The 21,488-nt window shown below is 44.7% G+C and overlaps 1 protein-coding gene across 2 annotated transcripts in view; it reads right to left on the bottom strand.

Annotated features, from left to right (window-relative positions):
* Positions 1 to 21,488, bottom strand: part of eci2 (enoyl-CoA delta isomerase 2) — a 172,909-nt gene that overhangs the window by 66,723 nt on the left and 84,698 nt on the right. For both annotated transcript variants that reach the window (XM_059945668.1, XM_059945669.1), the window contains one exon: positions 13,869 to 13,967. In XM_059945668.1, the coding sequence (XP_059801651.1) occupies positions 13,869 to 13,967 (99 nt within the window). The remainder of the gene's footprint in view (positions 1 to 13,868; positions 13,968 to 21,488) is intronic.

Consider the following 21,488-nt stretch of genomic DNA (forward strand, 5'->3'; position numbering starts at 1 on the left):
CCTAACATTTCAATTTGGTGGACGTGAAAGCTATAGTGGTGGCTGTCTGGAGTGTCCAACCCTTAGTTCTGTTTGAAAAGTTAAAGAATTGAAATAATTGAATTACCGTCATTATTGGAAGACAAAATGATTTCAGCTGGAAGCAGTGGCCTTGAAGCTAACAGAGCAATTAAATAAAAATGCAACAATGAAGGTCAGTTCTCTGGGTGAAATGAAAATATTTACAAATTCAATGAACAGGCTGTGACTATGTATAAAGATGCTGAGTTAAGGGTGATGTATGTGTTAGGACAATGTGGCTAACGTGCACAGAGCATGTTCTGTTGCTAGCAAAACGTTTGTGTGTCTATTATCACATTGGTACACATTAAAATGGAGGTTGATTCAGCAGAGTTATACACAAGACAACAGACATTGAGGGATAAACATGCCTTGTAGTGAGAGGCAGAACAGCTTCACAGGAAGATGGAGAAGCTTAAGTTGCAGGAAGAAACTGCAGCCAAGATGGCAAGAAAAGTGCTAAGGGCTTCAAGTGCAACAGCAGAGGAGTTCTCTGGTAAGTGTTCCTATGTTGACAAGGAACAGAGAAAATCCAGCATACTCAATGTCAAGGTGGATAAATGGGGGTGAAATATCTTGGATCTAATATCCAAGGAGTTCATTCTCAGTCTGCAACAAGGAGGTACTCTGAACCATGCCATATCCAATAGCACAAGATGCTTCTGATAACATTAATTTATCATAGGACAACACTTGTGTTCCAAATGATAAAGAATCTAAATGCTGCACTGGAGGCCCTTAGGACACAAGAGGAAATAACAACCATAGTAACGCAACAACAGCACATTGCATTTTCACCTAAAAGAGAGAATCAAATCTTCAATGGCAATCCATTGCAGTATCATTCAATTTATGATGGCTTACAAAAATAGCGTTGAAGACAAGACTGATAATTATGATGACCATCTTCATTTTCTCCAGCAGTACACAGATGATTACCCGAGAGAACTTGTCAAAAGTTGCCAGCGGGCTGGACTGGAGCAAAAATATCTAAAGGCCCAGGCTTTACTATAGGAATATATTGGTAGTGAGCACAAAATTGCTGCAGCCTACGTGGGAAGAGTTTGCCCTTGGCCACATATCAAATCAGAAGATGTGAAAGCTCTTCAAGACTACAATCCTTTTCTTAGAAGTTGTTCCAATGCCATGGAAGAGGAGCAGGCCATGCACAAGTTGAACATGCCTGTTAATATGTAGATAGTCGTAAATAAGTTGCCCAAATAACTTGGGAAAGAATGGAGATCGGTGGCGTATGAGCTGCAAGAAAAGCACAACTTTAGGCTACTTTCACCCACATTGTTGATTTTATTGAAAAGTATGTGAAGATTATTGCACACCCAGTGTTTGGGAAAGTATACGAAGCCACTTCACCAGCAATAGGTAAAGAAATTAACCAAACTAGATCACAAATTCATTCTCAAGCGAAAGGAAGCAGCTTTGCCACTACCATTGAAAGTGGAGCTGAAACTGAGCCCAGAGCTGATGAAAAGAGTGCAAATTCAAAACAAGCCATGAATGAAGCAACCACAGCAGTGAATACCGTCCTGCTATCCAACACTGCCTTGGTATCTAATGGCCTTATGACAGCTGATGATCATGATTGTAAACTTCCTATAATTCCAATTCAGGTAAAGTTTAAGAAGGGTAACACGACAGTGGGTATTTACATTTTACTAAATCAAGGAAGTTTTTGCACAGAGAGCCTCAGGAACAAGCTCAACCTGACAGGAAAGGAACATACATGCTCTTACACACATTGGGTCAAGAGAACATTATGAGTAGCTAGTCGTTTCAGGATTAGAAGTGGCTAGCTTGGATAGTAAAAACTATTGTGAACTGCCTGAAATCTATACAGAGGAATGTATGCCTGTCCACAAAAGGAATATTCCTTGTCAGAGAGAGCTTCAGGAATGCTCTCACCTGAAGCATGTCTATTTGCCAGAATCGGAATCAGAAATTTAACTGTTGATAGTGATTAATGCGTCCTAGGCATTTGAGCTGTTGCAAGTAATTCACAGTATTAATGCTGGACCATATGCAATCAAAACAGTGCAAAGTTGGACTGTAAATGGGCCACTGAAAGGAGACCACAATGATAGAAGAGACTATGCTCGGCCAGAAGTAACATTTAATGGGACCTCATTTTCCCACTTGGAAGAACTTTAGCAGCAGGAATTTTCCTCAATGCAATCAAGAAACACAATCTGGTTTGGCAGGAGAAGACACAATTCAGGATAAACTGCTTAGCAAAAGAGGCCATTTCTGTAAATGTTGAGATTTCATGTCTCCTGTTTCTTAGTAGCATACAATTGTAATTATTATAGTATAATAACTAGGGAGCTGGAATGTAGGAGCCATGAATTCTGTGCTGTGCATTTATTGTGGTAACTGGTCACATTAGTGGGGGCATGGTAAAAGTGAAGGGAACGAGTTATGTATCCATAAGACCTTAAGATACAGGAGCAGAAGTAGGCCATTCAGCCTATTGAGTCTGCTCCGCCATTCAATCATGAGCTGATCTAATTCTTCCAGTTATCCCCATTTCCCTGTCTTCTCCCCATACCCCTTTGATGCCCTGGCTAATCAAGAACCCATCTATCTCTGCCTTAGATATACCCAATGACTTGGCCTCCGCAGTCGCTTATGGCAACAAGTTCCACAGATTTACCACCCTCTGACTAAAGTAATTTCTCACATCTCTGTTCTAAATGGACGTCTTTCAATCCTGAAGTTATGCCCTTTTGTCCTAGACTCCCCTACCATGGGAAATAACTTTGCTATTTCTAATCTGTTCAGGCTTTTTAAACATTCAGAATGATACTAATGAGATCCCCCCTCATTCTCCTGAACTCCAGGGAATAGAGCCCAAGAGCTGCCAGACGTTCCTCATACAGTAACCCTTTCATTCCTGGAATCATTCTCATGAATCTTCTCTGAATCCTCTCGAATGTCTGTACATCCCTTTTACAATAAGGAGCCCAAAACTGCATACTATACTCCAAGTGGTTTCATGAATCCCTTATAGAGCCTCAACATCACATCCCTGCTCTTATATTCTATTCCTCTAGAAATGAATGCCAACATTGCATTCACCTCCTTCACAACCGACTCAACCTGGAGGTTAACCTTCAGGGTATCCTGCACACGGACTCCGAAGTCCCTTTGCATTTTGAATTCTCTCCCCATCTAAATAATAGTCTGCCCATTTATTGCTTCCATCAAAGTGCACGACCGTACACTTTCTTACATTGTATTTCATTTGCCACTTCTTTGTCCATCCCCCAAAACTATCTAAGTCTCTGCAGACTCTGTTTCCTCAACACTACTCGCTCCTCCAAGTATCTTTGTATCATTGGCAAATTTAGCCACAAATCCATTAATCCCATAGTCCAAATCATTGACATACATAATAAAAAGCAGCAGTCCCAACACAGACCCCTGTGGAACTCCACTGGTAACCGGCAGCCAGCCAGAATAGGATCCCTTTATTCCTAATCTCTGTTTTCTGCCAATCAGCCATACTAATAACTTCCATATAACTCCATGGGTTCTTATCTTGCTAAGCAGCATCATGTGTGGCACCTTGTCAAAGGCCTTCTGAAAATCCAAGTACATGACATCCCTTGGATCTCCTTAGTCTACCCCATTTGTAATTTCCTCAAAAAATTAGTTGACGGTTTGTCAGGCAGGATTTTCCTTTCAGGAAACCATGCTGGCTTTGGCCTATCTTGTCATGTGCCTCCAGGTATGCCATAATCTCATCCCTAACAATAAATTCCAAAAACTTCCCAACCACTGATGTCAGGCTAACAGGTCTATAGTTTCCTTTCTGCTGCTTCCCACCCTTCTTAAACAGTGGAGTAACATTTGCAATTTTCCAGTTATCTGGTACAATGCCAGAATGTATTGATTCTTGAAAGATCATTGTTAATGCCTCTGCAATCTCATCAGCTACTTCCTTCAGAACCCAACAGTGCATTCAGTCAGGTCCAGGAGATTTATCCACCCTCAGACCATTAAACTTCCTGAGCACCTTCTCAGTCATAACGTTCACTACACGTACTTCACTTCCTTGACACTCTCGAATGTCTGGTATACCGCAGATGTTTTCCAATGTGAAGACTGATACAAAATACGCATTCAGTTCCTCTGCCACCTCTCCACCTCTCATTACAATATCTCCAGCGTCATTTTCTATTGTCCTATTCTATTGTCTATTGTTCTATGTCTATCCTTGACTCTCTTTTACCCTTTATATACTTAAAAAAACTTGTAGTATCTTCTTTGATATTAGTCACAAGCTTCCTTTCATAATTCATCTATTCCTTCCTAATGACCTTCTTAGCTTCCTTCAGCAAGTTTTTAAAATCTTCCAATCCTCTATCTTCCCAGTAGCTTTGGCTTCCTTGTATGCTGTCTCTTTTGCTTTAACTTTGGCTCTGACTTCACTTGTCAGCCACGCCAGTGTCCTTCTTCCATTCAAAAATTTCTTATTTGGAATATATCTGTCTTGTACTTCCCTGATTTTTCACAGAAACTGCAGCTATTGTTGCTCTGCTGTCCTTCCTGCTAGTGTCCCTTTCCAGCCAACTTGTCCAGTTCCCCTCTCGTGCCATTGTAATTTCCTTTAATCCACTGCAATATCAACACATTGGATTTTAGTTTCTCCTCAAATTTCAAGGTGAGCTCAATCATGTTGTAATCACTGTTCCCTTAGAATTTTTTAACCGTAAGCTCTCTTATTACCTCCAGATCATTGTACAACAGCCAATCCCTTAGTGGATTCAACAACAATCAGTTCTAAAAAGACATCTCTTCGACGTTTTACAAATTCTCTCTCAAGGTCCAGTGCTAACCTGGTTTTCCCAATCCACTTTCATGTTAAAATCCCCAACGATTAACATGACGATTATTATGACCTTTATGAAGGGCAGATCATGCCTAACAAGCCTGATAGAGTTCTTTGAGGAGGTGACCAGGCATATAGATGAGGGTAGTGCAGTGGATGTGATCTACATGGATTTTAGTAAGGCATTTGACAAGGTTCTACATGGTAGGCTTATTCATAAAGTCAAAAGGCATGGGATCCAGGGAAGTTTGGCCAGGTGGATTCAGAATTGGCTTGCCTGCAGAAGGCAGAGGGTTGTGGTGGAGGGAGTACATTCAGATTGGAGGGTTGTGACTAGTGGTGTCCCACAAGGATCTGTTCTGGGACCTCTACTTTTTGTAATTTTTATTAACGACCTGGATGTGGAGGTAGAAGGGTGGGTTGGCAAGTTTGCAGACGACACAAAGGATGGTGGTGGTGTAGATAGTGTAGAGGATTGTCAAAGATTGCAGAGAGACATTGATAGGATGCAGAAGTGGGCTGAGAAGTGGCAGATGGAGTTCAACCTGGAGAAGTGTGAGGTGGTACACTTTGAAAGGACAAACTCCAAGGCAGAGTACAAAGTAAATGGCAGGATACCTGGTAGTGTGGAGGAGGAGAGGGATCTGGGGGTACATGTCCACAGATCCCTGAAATTTGCCTCACAGGTAGATAGGGTAGTTAAGAAAGCTTATGGGGTGTTAGCTTTCATAAGTCGAGGGATAGAGTTTAAGAGATGCAATGTAATGATGCAGCTCTATAAAACCCTAGTTAGGCCACACTTGGAGTATTGTGTCCAGTTCTGGTCGCCTCACTATAGGAAGGATGTGGAGGCATTGGAAAGGGTACAGAGGAGATTTACCAGGATGCTGCCTTGTTTAGAGAGTATGGATTATGATCAGAGATTAAAGGAGCTTGGGCTTTACTCTTTGGAGAGAAGGAGGATGAGAGGAGACATTATAGAGGTGTACAAGATATTAAGAGGAATAGACAGAGTGGACAGCCAGCACCTCTTCCCCAGGGCACCACTGCTCAGTACAAGAGGACATGGCTTTAAGGTAAGGGGAGGGAAGTTCAAGGGGGATATTAGAGGAAGGTTTTTCCATTCAGAGTGGTTGGTGTGTGGAATGCATTGCCTGAGTCAGTGGTGGAGGCAGATACACTAGTGAAGTTTAAGAGACTACTAGACAGGTATATGGAGGAATTTAAGGTGGGGGGTTATATGGGAGGCAGGGTTTGAGGATCGGCACAACATTGTGGGCTGAAGGGCCTGTACTGTGCTGTACTATTCTATGTTCTATGACGTTACCCTTCTGATATGCCTTTTATATCTCCTGCTGTAATTTGTAATCCTAATTTATTTCATGGTAGTTTGTAGCTTGGGGATGGTGGATGGAGATCATATCTTTGCTGACCACTCAATATCACTTCCAGTTTGTATGTTTGCTAGTTGCTAACAAAGGATCAACCTCATGCTCATACAGGAGAATGAGAAGGTGACAGATAGGAGCTACAGGGAGGCAGTCACCCCTAGGTTGCAGCAGACAGGTAGCTGGAAAAGGAAGAGAAATGCACAGCCAGTGCAGAGTACATCTGTTGCTATTCATCTTGATAATATGTATATAACTTCAGACACTGTTGAGGAGGAATGACCTACCGGTGGGGGGTGGGGAGAGCCACAGTGACCTTGTCTCTGGCACTAAATCTGGTGCTGTGGTTTAGAACAGCAGAGAGGTGAAGAGGTCTGCAGTGGTGATAGGCGATTCCATACTCAGAGGAACAGAGATGAAACTCTGTGGGTGTGATAGAGACATCAGGATGGCATGTTGCTTTCCAGGTGCCAGGGTCAGAGATGACTCAAATGGGGTTCAGGGCAGCTGGAAGTCTTGGTACATACTGGCACCAATGACTTAGGTAGAACAGGTGAGGAGGTCCTGTAAGGGATTTTAAGGAGCGAGGCAGAAAGCTGAAAAACAGTATCTTCAAGCTAGCATTGCTGCTTGTGCTACACACCAATGAGGGCAAGACTAGGATGATTTGGTAGGTGAATGTGCAGCTGAGGAACTGGTGCAGGGGATAGGAGTTCAGATTTATGGACTATTGCAATCTCTTCTGGGGAAGGTATGAATTGTACTGAAGGCACATATTGCACCTGAACCCAAGGGGAACCAAAAACCTTGCAGTCAGGTTTGCTAGAGTTGTGCGGGTTGCGGAAGGGGGTTTAAGCTGATTTGGCAGGAGGATGGGAACTGGAGTGATAATGCTGATTTACAAAGAGAGGCAGTGTGTAGGGTGTGATGAGACTGCTAGCAAAGGACAGGCTGGTAAGGCAAAATTACAGTTAATGGAATCAGTTGCAATGTAAAAGCTGGGCAAAATTGAAAAGGGTGATTACAGACTGAATACAGGACTAGAGGTATTGTATTTGAAAAGGCACGGAATAAGGCAAATGAACGTTGCACAGTTACAAATTGGCATGCATGGTGGGCGTATCACTGAATTGTGGCTGAAAAATTATGGCTGGGAGCTTAAAACCCAAGAATACACATGTATCAAAAGGACGGAGGAAGGCAGAGGGAATGGCATGGCTCTGTTGGTAAAAATCAAATCATTAGAAACAGGTGACATAAGGTTGGAAGGGGTTGAATGTTTGTGGACAGAGCTAAGGAACTGCAAGGGTAAAAAGCCCTGATGAGAGTTTTCATATTTGTGTGCTGTAGTACTTAATTTTTATTCGCAGTTATTTTGTAAGTAACACTATTCTTTGCATTTCTGGATAGATGCTAACTGCATTTCATTTGGCTTTACATCTGTACTCGGCACAATGACAATAAAGTTGAATCTAATCTAATCTAATAGACCCCCAAAAAGTAGTAAGGATGTAGCCAACAAGTTACAATGTGAGATAGAAAACGCATTTCAAAAGGACAATGTTACAATAGTCATGGGGGATTTCAATATGCAGTAAATGGGGGAAACAAGGTTGGTGCTGGATCCCAAGCGGGCGAATTGCTGAATGCCTAAGAGATGGCTTCTTAGAGCAATACACAGTTGAGCTCACTAGGGGATCAGTTATTCTGGATTAGGAGTTGCACAATGAACCAGAATTGATTAGAGAGCTTAGGTAAAGGAACCCTTGGGGAAAGTGATGATAATATGACAGAATGCACCTTGCAAATTGAGAAGGAGAAGCTAAAGTCAGATGTGTTAGTATTACAGTGGAGTAAAGTTAAGTATGGAGGCATGAGAGGGGAGCTGGCTAGAATTGATTTGAAAAGAACACTGGCAGGGATGATGACAGAGCAGCAATGGCTGAAATTTCCAGAAGCAATTCAGAAGGCACAGAGTATATACATCCCAAAGAGGAAGTAGTGTTCTAAAGGTAAGATCGCACAACTGTGGTTAACAAGTCAAAGCCAAAGAGAAAGCATATAATAAAGCAAACATTAGTAGGAAATTAGAGGATTGGGAAGTTTTTAAAAACCATCAGAAGGCAACTAGAGAAAGTCATTAAAAGGAAAAGATGGAATACAAAGGTATGCTAGACAATAATATTAAAGAGGATACCAAAAATTTCTTCAGATTCTTCAGTATAAAAAAAGAGGCAAGAGTGGATATTGGACTACTGGAAAATGATGCTAAAGAGGTAGTAATGGGGGGCAAGGAAATAGTGGATAAACTGATTAAGTATTTTGCATCAGTTTTCACTGTGGAAGACAGTAGCAGAATGCCAGAAGTTTGAAAGTTGCCATTACTAGGAAGAAGGTTCTTGGGTATCTGAAAGATCTGATGGTAGATAAGTCACCTGCACAAGATGGAATACGCCCCAGGGTTCTGAAAGAGGTGGCTGAAGAGATTGTGGAGGTATTATTAATGATCTTTCAAAAATCACTAGATTGTGGCATAGTTTCAGAGGACTGGAAAATTGCAAATGTCATTCCCTCTTCAAGAAGGGAGAGAGGCAGAAGAAAGGAGATTATAGACCAGTTAGTCTGACCTCAGTGGTTGGGAAGATGTTGGAGTCCATTGTCAAGGATGTCGTTTTGGGTACTTGAAGGAACATGGTAAAATAGACCATAGTCAGCATGGTTTCCTCAAGGAAAAATCTTTCCTGTCAAATCTGCTGTAATTCTTTAGAGAAATAACAAGCAGAATAGACAAAGGAGAATCAGTTGATGTTGTATATTTGGATTTTCAGAAGGCCTTTGACAAGGTGCCACACAGGAGGCTGCTTAACAAGATAAGAGACCATGATATTACAGGAAAAATACTAGCATGCATAAAGCAGTGGCTAATTGGTAGAGTGGGATAAAGGGAGCCTTTTCTGTATGGCTGCCAGCACTTGGTGGTGTTCCACAGGGGTCTGTGTTGGGATCGATTCTTTTTACATTATATGTCAATGACTTGGATGATGAAATTAACCATATAACAATTACATCACGGAAACAGGCCATCTCGCCCGTCTAGTCCGTGCTGAACGCTTACTCTCACCTAGTCCCACTGACCCGCACTCAGCCCATAACCCTCCATTCCTTTCCTGTCCATATACTATTTTACTTTAAATGACAATACCGAACCTGCCTCTACCACTTCTACTGGAAGCTCATTCCACACAGCTACCACTCTCTGAGTAAAGAAATTCCCCTCTGAGTAAAGAAATTGATAACTTTGTTGCAAAGTTTGCAGATGTTACAAAGATAGGTAGAGCAGCAGGTAGTTTTGAGGAAGTAGAGAGGCTATACAAGGATACAAGACAGATTTGGAGAATGAGGCAAGAAGTGGCAGATGGACTACAGCGTCAGGAAGTGTACGGTCATGCACTTTGGGAGAAGAAATGAAAAGGCAGTATATTTTCTAAATGGAGAGAAAATACACAAATCTGAGGCACAAAGGGACTTGGGAGCCCTTATGCAGGATTACTTAAAGGTTTATTTGCATGTTGAGTCGGTGAGGAAGGCAAATGCAATATCAACACTAATTTGATGAGGACTAGAATACAAAAGCAGCAATGTAATATTGAGACTTTATAAAGCACTGGTGAGGCCTTACTTGATGTATTGTGGCAGTTTTGGGCCCTTCATCTAAAAAGAGGATGTGCTGATATCTGAGAGGGTTCAAGGGAGGTTCATGAAAATGATTCCAATATTGAAAGGCTTGTCATGTGAAGAATGTTTGATGACTTAGGGCCTCCATTCCCTGGAATTCAGAAGAATGAAGGATGACCTCATTGAAACGTATTGAATTCTGAAGGGCTTTTATAGAGTGGACGTGGAGAAGATTTGTCCTATGGTGGAACAGTCCAGAACCAGAGGACACAGCCTCAGAATAGAGGAGTGTCCTTTTAGAACAGAGACGAGGAGGAATTTCTTTAGCCAGAGAGTGGTGAATCTGTGAAATTTGTTGCCACAGAAGCTGTGAGGCCAAGTCATTGGGTATATTTAAGGCAGAGTGATAAATTCTTGATTAGTTAGGACAGGAAGGGATACAGGGAAAAGGCAGGAGAGTGGGGCTGAGAGGGGAAATGGATCAGGCATGGAAAAGGTTCAATGGGCCAAATGATCTAATTCTGCTCCGGTATCTTATGATCAGAATAAGGAATTTTATTTTTTGGAGCAATTATTTCCAATAGAGCTGAGGGTGTGTCATGCAAGTATTACAACTCCACCTGGGGTTGCAGGTTGGTGGCAATTCTGTTTTGATTTTGGGTCTTTTTTTGCTGCTTTGGAGGTGCAAAACATTGTGCATGGCAATCTGCTGGCTGAAAAAGACCTTGTAAGTGGGGAGCAGCATACAAAATAATTTCTGCCAACTGTGCAATGAGAATGACAATGAAAGCTCATGATATGGACATGATGATCAGTTCAAGGCTAATTGTCATTCAAACATACATGAATACAGCCAAATGAAACAGTGTTTCTTTGGGGCCAAGATGCAAAACACAGTACCAATAGTCATACACAGTACAAAGCATACATAAGCCAGCAAGCACACGAGGTATCAGTAAAACACAGTTCAGTTCCCTGAATGCATGTATGTTGCAGCAGTCTGCTGTTGAACACAATACATTTGTCTTCTGCTGAGCAAATGCTGGAGGGCAGCACTGACAACATTCCCTTTCTCCTGGATGGCTGCAAACAGGCGACACTACGCTTGAAGCCCAGTCCTCGCTATGACCGAGGCCACATAGCTTCCCTGCCAGTCTTCAATAAACCAGTGAACTGGACTTGTAGCATTTTGCAATACCAATGTCCCACAGTGTCTTGCGATCACAACAACAGTGACTATGGCAATCACTTGTTGTTCAGACTACACACTGCCTTCACGCACTGACTTTAACGCCTCCCCAGCAATGCAGTCCACACTACTTCTCCACCAACCAGCAAATTGTTAATGGAGTAGACTTGCAGTACTTTAAGTTCTTTATGCCCAGCAGGGTCTTGCAATTGGAAAAAAACATGTTTAGAAAAAGACAAAAACACCTCTGGTTGGCCTAGTAGAAGCCGCTGCATTCTAGTGCACCACCATCTTAACAAAATCTTTGAAGGCACGAACCATGCAGAGGTGGAGACAGGGTCAGATTCAGAGTACCAGATAGTGCTAATATACAATATGACAAACAAGAACAATCATTTGATATTGGTTGAAGGGCGCAGACACATTGAAAGGTCTGGAAAGAATATATTACCATGGATTAGAACCAGTTAACTGACAAAAAACAAAGGAATAAATGGGTAGGTTTCAGATTGGGAGACTATTTCCAGTGGGTTCTACAGTGACTGATGCTAGCTATTCACTTCTCTATCAAGAGGCATCAAGTGTTATACAGTCGACCTTCACTAATCCGACTATCCGTAATCCGGTTCCTTCGATAATCCAACACTGATTTCGAATTTTCTGCGCGACTGTAATTTCAAATTTCCTGGGCCACCGTACCAATCTGCTGTGCACTGTTTTGGTTGCACTAGATCTGTTCACATGTTGGCATGCTCTTGTAAGCAGAGACAGGCGATTCCTGCTTGTTTTTCTGCATTTATTAATATCTTTTGCGTGAGGCACGGCCCCCTGGCACCCGCCTGTCTCATCCGCCAGCAGCGGGGGAGCTGGCGTGCACTGGGTCGGTCCGCATTCTTGCCCGCCTGCCAGAAGTTACGCACTGCCCTCTGGCATCACCTGGCCAGCATTCCATTCTCTTCTGTCTACGACCTCAGATCAGACGTGGCAAACTGCTGAACTTAAGCATATTACTAAGAGGAGGAAAAGAAACTAATGAGGATTCCCTTAGTAACTGAGTGAAGAGGGAAGTGCCAAATCCCTGGCTGCCTGGTGGTTGCGTGAAATGTGGCGTATAGAAGACCTCTTCTGCTTCTGCTCACCCAGATGTGCTGCCACCAACATCAACAGTGTTTGAAGAAACTGTTGTGCCAGTTTCAGTACCAGTTCCTGATGCTTCAAGAGGAAGATGTTGATGATTCTCACAACCCCACATGTGCAGACATGTAACTTTGCCTGAAGGTATGTTAAACTTCTCACTTTAGAAGTGGAAGTGCTCAACTGTTCTGTATAAGTTAATTCCTGTACATTTATCTGTACCCTTTACTTTGATCTGTGCCTGTACAGCATATTACTTATTAAAATTTTACTTCCTACTCATTTAATATTTCTGTTTCATTATTATCTAACTTGTATTGATTTACATGATATTTTAAAGGTACGATGAGGCGGTAAGCTATTACTTAGTGTGATCCTTCTGTAATTTGGCATTTTCACTAATCCAGCACTCCTCAGGTCCCAATGGTACCAGATTAGTGAAGGTCGACCTGTATATCCAAGTGGCAGTGTAGGCTGTAAGGAGAATCCAGAGAAACATAGGTAAGGTAAATCAGATGAGAGGGGATGTAGGAGATGGATTGCAGAAATGTGTTGAGGTCATCAATTTAGTTTTTAAAAAAGTGAAGTTTTTAAATATATAATGAGAGTGAAATGATTTTGTGTTAAGAGGAACGAATGCCATTGTTCACAAAATACTTAGTTAACACATAGTTAGGAAAGCATAAGAAATGCTGGCATTAATTGCAAGAGGATTTGAGAGTGAGGACATCTTGCTCCAATTATAAAGGACCATTGGTGAGATGGCTTCTGGAATAGAGTGTGTAAATTTGGTCTCCCTGTCTCAAATAGTATAGCAAATATTGATATCCAAGATGATGGGTTTGTCATATGAGGAATGATTAAGTAGTCTGAACCTTTACTCTCTGGCTACAGTTTCTAGAATCAAGAGATACAATCTCAAAATACAGAGATAGAATTCCTTCATCCAGAGGGTAATAAAACTTTGGAATACTTTATCCAAGAGGGCTGTGAAGACGAGGTTATTGAGTAAACTTAAAAGTTAAGTATTAACTGAGCAGTTACAGGGGAGTCGAGTGATATTCAGGAATCTGGTACTGAGACAAAAGATCCAACAGTGATCTAACTCAATGACAAAACAAGCACAAGGAGACAAATGGCCTACTATTGCTTCTATTTCCAAAGTTCTTATCTCAGTGAATCTCTTTCCTTACTCTTCAGAGAAACAATTTAACACCATTTTGTTTTCAATTAGATTGTAAAAGTTGATCTGATTGTCTTCTTAATTAGAACTGTGTAGCTTACTTGGTCAGTTAGGGATTAATCAGCCATGATTTTTTTTTATCACATCTACAGAGTGATCAAAAACTGCAGAGTAGCAAGCTGAATATTATATAGTAAATGCAGAAGCTAGTAAAAAATAAAAGTTGACTATTAAAAATTACTAATGAGCCCACTGTACTTTTAAAAATTTAGTGAATTAGAAGAGGTATACACAGATAATAATTTACACAGAAATTACTGTAAAGACTTTCAATTTAAACTTTCTTTAAAAAAAAGAGCTTCCAATTTAAATACATGAACAGTTAGTTACCGTAGATGTTTTCCCAAGAGAATTCCAAGCCTCCCATTTTGCCTTGTTGACGAAGTCCAACATACTTGGCTTTGATGAATTGCAGGGACCTTGTGTTGCCTAGACAAACAATTAATTTTTATTTAGATTTTCAACAGTTTAAAAAAAATAACAAATATTGTTTAAGTCAAGTTTCTTCACTCGGTAATCATAGTTTAAATATATTTGGCAGTAGGTGTGGGATCAAGATTACGGTCTGAAATAAAATGTCTGAAAAGATGGTAATGAAAGAAAACAAGGTATACATGAAAATTTGCAAGATTTTATAGAATACTTTTTATGGTATCAAATCATCTCCTTGAGCTTTATTGTCAATGAAGCACACCTGGTCAAAATGTCTGTTACTGTGAATAGCTAAGCGAATAAACGATGACCTGCTTTCCAAAAGGCATAAAGTTAAAGATGACACGTCTCTTTAATATTTTAAGCAGGAATTCTTTTTTATTTCCATCTTTTACAATGTCAAAATAACAAAAAAGGAAAAGGGCCCGAAGCAAAAGTTTGGGCTCCCTGCATGGTCAGTACTTAGTAACACCCCCTTTGGCAAGTATCACAGCTTGTAAATGCTTTCTGTAGCCAGCTAAGAGTCTTTCAATTCTTGTTTGGGGGATTTTCACCCATTCATCCTTGCAAGAGGCTTCTAGTTCTGAGAGATTCTTGGGCTGATACATGCACTGCTCTTTTGAGGTCTAACCACAGATGTTTAGGTTAGGGGACTGTGGGGGCCATGGCAAAACCTTCAGCTTGCGCCTCTTGAGGTAGTCCATTGTGGATTTTAAGGTGTGTTTAGGATCGTTATCCTGTTGTAAAAGCTATCCTCTTTTCATCTTCAGCTTTTTTACAGACGGTGTGATGCTTGCTTCCAGAATTTACTGGTATTTAATTGAATTCATTCTCCTGTTTATCAGTGAAATTTTCCCCGTGCCACTGGCTGCAACACAAGCCCAAAGCATAATCGATCCACCCCCCCTCCCCCACCCGTGCTTAACAGTTGGAGAGGTGTTCTTTTCATGAAATTCTGCACCCTTTTTTTTCCAAACATAACTTTGTTCATTGTGCCCAAGAAGTTCTATTTTGACTCCATCAGTCTGCAGGACTTGTTCCCAAAATGCATTAGACTTGTTTAGATGTTCCTTTGCAAATTTCTGATGCTGAATTTTGTGGTAAGGATGCAGGAAAGGTTTTCTTCTGATGACTCTTCCATGAAGGTCATTTTCGTGGAAATATCACTGCACAGGAGAACAATGCACCACCACTCCAGAGTCTGCTAATTCTTCCTGAAGGTCTTTTGCAGTCAAACGGGAGTTTTGATTTGCCTTTCTAGCAATCCCACAAGCAGTTCTCTCAGAAAGTTTTATTGGTCTTCCAGATCTCAACTTGACCTCCATCATTCCTGTTAACTGCCATTTCTTAATTACATTACAAACTGAGGAAGTGGCTACCTGAAAATGCTTTGCTATCTTCTTTTAGCCTTCTCCTGCTTTGTGGGCACCATTTATTTTAATTTTCAGAGTGCTGGGTAGCTGCTTAGAGGAGCCCATGGCTGCTGATTGTTGGGACAAGGGTCGAGGAGTCAGGGTATTTTAATGCTTTGAAATGTGCATCACCTGGCCTTTCCTAACGATGACTGTGAACAAGCCAAAGCCCTAACAAGCTAATTATGTTATCTGAGAGCTCAAATCTCTTGGGTGCCCAAACTTTTGCATGGTGCTCCTTTCCCTTTTTTTCCCCCACTCTAAAATTGTACAAAACAAAAATAATACACTAAACTTGCTTAAAATGTTGAAAAGAATGTTTCATCTTTAACTTTATGAATTTTGGGGATCAAGTTCATCTTCTACTCACTTAACTATTCATAGTAACAGAAATTTTGACCGGGGTGCCCAAACTTTTACATGCCACTGTAGCGGTGTGCTACACGCAGCACTAAAATAACGACACGGAGTCGGTAAACTGCAGTCAAAGATAACTTTATTCGAACTACACAGCCTTGCTTTTAAGCCTCCCTCAACCTGCCCCCCCGTGGGCGCAGATATTCCACAAGACACATACTCACAAACCCCCGTAGGCTATCTCCCTTAGCCGGAACGCTGGCTAATTGTGAGCCGGTTCGGATGTGCCAGGAAATGGGTCGCCACATAACCCCCGCCCCCCCAATGTCCACAGTCTGGGCTGGAACTTGTTTGGGAGGTTGGCCTCTGCGCTGCGGTGCCGGAAACTCGACCGGTTGCGCCAGGTCCACATGGGCCGGTTTGAGTCGGTCCACCGTGAAAACCTCCTCTCTCCCCCCAACGTCCAGCACAAACATGGACCCGTTGTTCCAGAGCACCGTAAACGGCCCCTCGTAGGGCCGTTGCAGCGGTGGCCGATGCCCGCCCCTTTGTACAAACAAACACAGTTCTGCAGGTCTTTGTGTACGCAGGTTGGGGTCTGCCCATGCTGCGAAGTGGGTACGGGGGCCAGGTGACCGAGCCTCTCGCGTAGTCGGCCCAGGACTGCTGCGGGTTCCACCTCTTGCCCCCTTGGGGCTGGTACGAACTCCCCGGGGACGACCAGGGGCGCGCCGTACACCAACTCGGCGGACGAGGCGTGCAGATTGTCTTTGGGCGCCGTGCGGATGCTGAGTAGGACCCAGGGAAGCTCATCCACCCAGTTAGCTCCTTGCAGGCGGGCCATGAGGGCCGACTTCAGGTGACAGTGGAAACACTCCACTAGCCCGTTCGACTGTGGGTGGTAGGCAGTGGTGTGGTGCAGTTGAGTCCCCAAAAGGCTGGCCATAGCAGACCACAGGCTGGAGGTGAACTGGGCGCCTCTGTCGGAGGTAATGTGGGCTGGTACACCAAAGCGGGACACCCAGGTGGCGATCAGTGCCCGGGCGCAAGATTCGGAGGTGGTGTCGGTGAGCGGGACTGCCTCTGGCCATCTTGTGAACTGGTCCATGATAGTCAGGAGGTAACGCGCTCCTCACGACACTGGCAGGGAGCCCATGATATCCACGTGAATGTGGTCGAAACGCCGGTGGGTGGGGTGGAACTGCTGCGGTGGGGCTTTGGTGTGCCGCTGCGCCTTGGCCGTCTGGCAGTGCATGCACGTTTTGGCCCATTCACTGACCTGTTTGCGGAGTCCGTGCCAAACAAACCTGCTGGAAACCATCTGGACAGTTGTCCTGATGGAGGGGTGCGCCAAGTTATGAATGGAGTCGAAAACATGTCGCCGCCAAGGTGCCGGGACAACAAGACGGGGCTGGCCGGTGGCGACGTCACAGAGTAGAGTCCTCTCACCTGGGCCTACGGGGAGGTCTTGGAGCTGTAAACCGGAGACTGCGGTTCTGTAACTCGGGATCTCCTCATCTGCCTGCCGTGCCTCTGCCAGCGCCTCAAGGTCTACCCCTTGGGAAAGGGAATGAATGGTAGGGCGAGAGAGCGCATCCGCCACGACATTGTCCTTACCCGAGACGTGCCGGACATCCGTCGAGTATTCAGAGATGTAGGACAGGTGGCGCTGCTGGCGGGACGACCAGGGGTCGGATGCTTTCGTAAACGCAAAGGTAAGTGGTTTGTGGTCCGTGAACGCGGTGAAGGGCCGACCTTCTAGGAAGTACCTGAAATGCCGGATTGCCAGGTAGAGTGCCAACAGTTCCCAGTCGAAAGCACTGTATTTGAGCTCGGGTGGCCGCAGGTGTTTGCTGAAAAACGCCAGGGGTTGCCAGTGACCTGCGATGAGTTGCTCCAGCACCCCACCGACTGCCGTGTTAGATGCGTCCACTGTGAGGGCGGTAGGGACATCTATTCTGGGGTGCACTAGCATCGCAGCGTTCGCCAAGGCTTCTTTCGTTTGAACGAAAGCGGCGGACTCCTCATCCCAGGTAACGTCCTTGCCCAGACCTGACAGCAGGGCAAACAGGGGGCGCATGATCCGGGCAGCTGAAGGGAGGAAGCGGTGGTAGAAATTGACCATACCTACGAATTCCTGAAGGCTTTTGATCATGGTGGGTTGGGGGAAATGGTGGACCACATCTACCTTAGCCGGCAGAGGGGATGCCCTGTCTTTAGTAATCCTGTGGCCCAGGAAGTCAATGGTGTCGAGCCCGAACTGGCATTTGGCCAGGTTGATCGTTAGACCGTAGTCACTCAGCCAGGCATAGAGTTGACGGAGGTGGGACAGATGCTCCTGATGACTGCTGCTGGCTATGAGGATGCCGTCCAAATAGATGAAAGTGAAGTCCAGGTCGCGTCCCACCGCGTCCATTAACCGCTGAAACGTCTGTGCAGCATTCTTCAGGCCGAACGGCATGCCGAGGAACTCGAAAAGGCCAAATGGGGTGATGAGAGCCGTTTTGTGGACGTCGTCCGGATGCATCGGGATTTGATGGTACCCTCAGACGAGGTCTACCTTGGAGAAGATCAGTGCGCCATGCTGCAAAGTTCTGAATGTGCGGCACAGGGTAGGGGTCCGGTGTGGTAGCCTCGTTCAGCCTGCGGTAGTCGCCGCATGGTCTCCAGCCCCCTGTCGCTTTGGGCACCACATGCAGGGGGGAGGCCCATGGGCTGTCGGAACGCCGGATGATCCCCAATTCCTCCATCCTCTTGAACTCCTCCTTTGCCAGTCGGAGCTTGTCCGGGGGAAGCCGCCGAGCACGGGCATGGAGGGGTGGTCCCTGGGTCGGGATGTGGTGCTGTACACCGTGTCGGGGCATGGCCGCTGTGAACTGCGGTGCCAGAACCGAAGGGAAATCTGCCAGTACCCTGGTGAAGTCATTGTCGGACAGCGTGATGGAGCCGAGGTGAGGGGCTGGCAACTGGGCTGCACCCAGGGAGAATGTCTGAAAGGTCTCGGCGTGGACCAGTCTCTTCCTGGGCAGGTCGACCAGTAGGCTGTGAGCCTGCAAAAAATCCGCACCCAGAAGCGGTTGGGCTACGGTGGCCAGTGTGAAGTCCCACGTGAACTGGCTGGAGCCGAACTGTAGCTGCACCGTATGGGTGCTGTAGGTCCTTACTGTGCTGCCGTTCACGGCCCTCAGGGGGGGACCCGGTGCCCTGCTGCGGGTGTCGTAACTCGTCGGAGGTAAGATGCTGATCTCGGCACTGGTGTCGACCAAAAAGCGGCCTCCTGACCACTTGTCCCACACATACAGGAGGCTATCCTGATGGCCAGCCGCCATAGCCATCAGTGGTGGCTGGCCCTGGCATTTCCCGGGAACTTGCAGGGCGGGCGACAACGGCGGGCTTCTGTGCCCCACCGCTGGTGGTAGAAGCACCATTGTTCGTTGGGCTCCCTACCCCTGCCCCTGGGGTTAGCGGGCTCTGCGGCCGGGCCTGGACTGGTTTGCTGCCGGGAGCGTGGCCGGATGATCTATGCGATGGACGCTCCGCTCACCTTCTTGGCGTTCCACAGCAAGTCTGCCCGGGCTGCCACCTTCCGGGGGTCACTGAAATCCACGTCGGACAGCAGCAGGCATATGTCCTTGGGCAGCTGCTCCAGGAATGTCTGCTCAAACATGAGGCAGGGTGTGTGTCCGTCGGCCAGAGACAACATCTCATTCATTAAAGCCGATGGAGGTCTGTTTCCCAAGCCATCCAGGTGCAGTAAACGGGCAGCCCACTCGCGCCGTGAGAGTCCGAAAGTCCTGAGGAGCAGGGCTTTGAATTCCGTGTACTTGCCGTCCGCTGGGGGAGACTGTACGAACTCCGCGACCTGGGCCGCTGTGTCCTGCTCGAGGGAGCTCACCACGTAGTAGTAACGGGTGTCCTCTGAGGTTATCTGCCGAACGTGGAATTGGGCTTCTGCTTGCTGGAACCATAGGTGAGGTCGCGGCGTCCAGAAACCAGGTAGTTTCAACGAAACCGCATGAACAGAAATCGTTTGGACTGTTTGGACTGTCGGGGTCACCAATTGTAGCAGTGTGCTACACGCAGCGCTAAAACAACGACACGGAGTGGGTAAACTTCAGTCAAAGATAACTTTATTCGAACTACACAGCCTTGCTTTTAAGCCTCCCTCAACCTGCCCCCCGTGGGCGCAGATGCTCCACAAGACACGTACTCACAAACCCCCGTAGGCTATCTCCCTTAGCCGGAACGCTGGCTAATTGTGAGCCGGTTCGGATGTGCCAGGAAATGGGTCACCACACCACTGTACTTTTGAAATTACAATCACTATTGTAATGTTAGAAACTCAATAGTCTGTTTGTCTACAATGATACTGATCAGATTTTTTAGCAATGATGATAATTGAACAATTAAAAAAATATATACTAGAATGTTGGAGAGAACCTCACTGTTCATCTTTGAAACAGTACCAAGAAATCTTTTGCATTCACCTGGAAAGGAGGGGAAACCCTACAATTTCTTGCCAAAGTCAATTCCTAAGATAATGCAGATGATTCTTGGCACTATCTCACATGCGAGTTTAGATTTTTGGCTCTGTCGCCGGGGATAACAGTGAGTCTAAATGTTGATTTAAGTAACTTCCTGGAAACGAAACTCGATATGAACTTGAAAACTCTGAACTGGGTGAAAAGAGGGGAACTCTATTTTGGCTGTGTGTCTCCCCCCCCACCCTCCCCCCAACCCACCAAACAGCCAGTTGTGTCAGAGTGAGCTGAATAAACCCGTCCTGACTTTACGATTCTTTGAACTGGATATACAGTCGGCCCTCCTTATCCGCGGGGGATTGGTTCCGAGACCCCCCGCGGATACCAAAACTCGCGGATGTTCAAGTCCCTTATTTAATCTGAATCAGTGCGGTGGTCTTTAGGACCCAGCAGAACCCTGGACTTTATTTAACATGTTCAGAGCAGTGGACATTAGGACCTGGCGTAGCTCTGAATCCACGGTGTTTCTGTTCACAAAAAAAATCACAATCACGATTGAAAATAAGGTGGAAGTAATAAAGCGATCGGAAAGAGGTGAAACACCATCGGTCATTGGAAAAGCGTTAGTCTGTAGTCAGTCAACGATTGGAACAATTTTAATGGAGCATGTGAAAGGCCCTGCCCTGATGAAAGCTACGATTATTACTAAGCAACGCAGTGGTTTAATTATTGAAATATGTATGTTTCTTAAGTGTTTTATATGCATAGAAAGGTAAAATATGTACTGTATACTAAGAAAAACATTTGACTAACTGACGCTAAATAATACCGGATGTACCTGTTGAGACTTCAAATCCGACTTAAAGACGGACTCAAGAAAGGAACTCATTCATAACCCGGGGACTGCCTGTACCGTAAATTCCGGACTATAAGCCGCTACTTTTTTCCCACGCTTTGAACACTGCGGCAACACTGCGGCCTATACTACGGTGCGGCTAATGCATGTTTTTTTTTCATGCTGCCAAAAACATTTTGCCTCGTAACAGTTGACCAATAAAATTGATGAGTAGTTCACAGAGGTCCAATGAAATTGTACGATAAATCAAGCGCACTTTCACAATTAAATTATTGTAAATCAGTCATTTGTACTCACCCTCATCAACATGGAAAACACTCGAAGAAAAGCATATGATGCAGCTTTTAAGTTAAAGGCGATCAATCTGGCGGTTAAAGAAGGAAATCGAGCTGCTGCACATAATCTTGGCATA

The sequence above is a fragment of the Hypanus sabinus genome, chromosome 20 (assembly GCF_030144855.1).
Source record: "Hypanus sabinus isolate sHypSab1 chromosome 20, sHypSab1.hap1, whole genome shotgun sequence".
In the NCBI taxonomy this organism is placed as follows: Eukaryota; Metazoa; Chordata; class Chondrichthyes; order Myliobatiformes; family Dasyatidae; genus Hypanus; species Hypanus sabinus.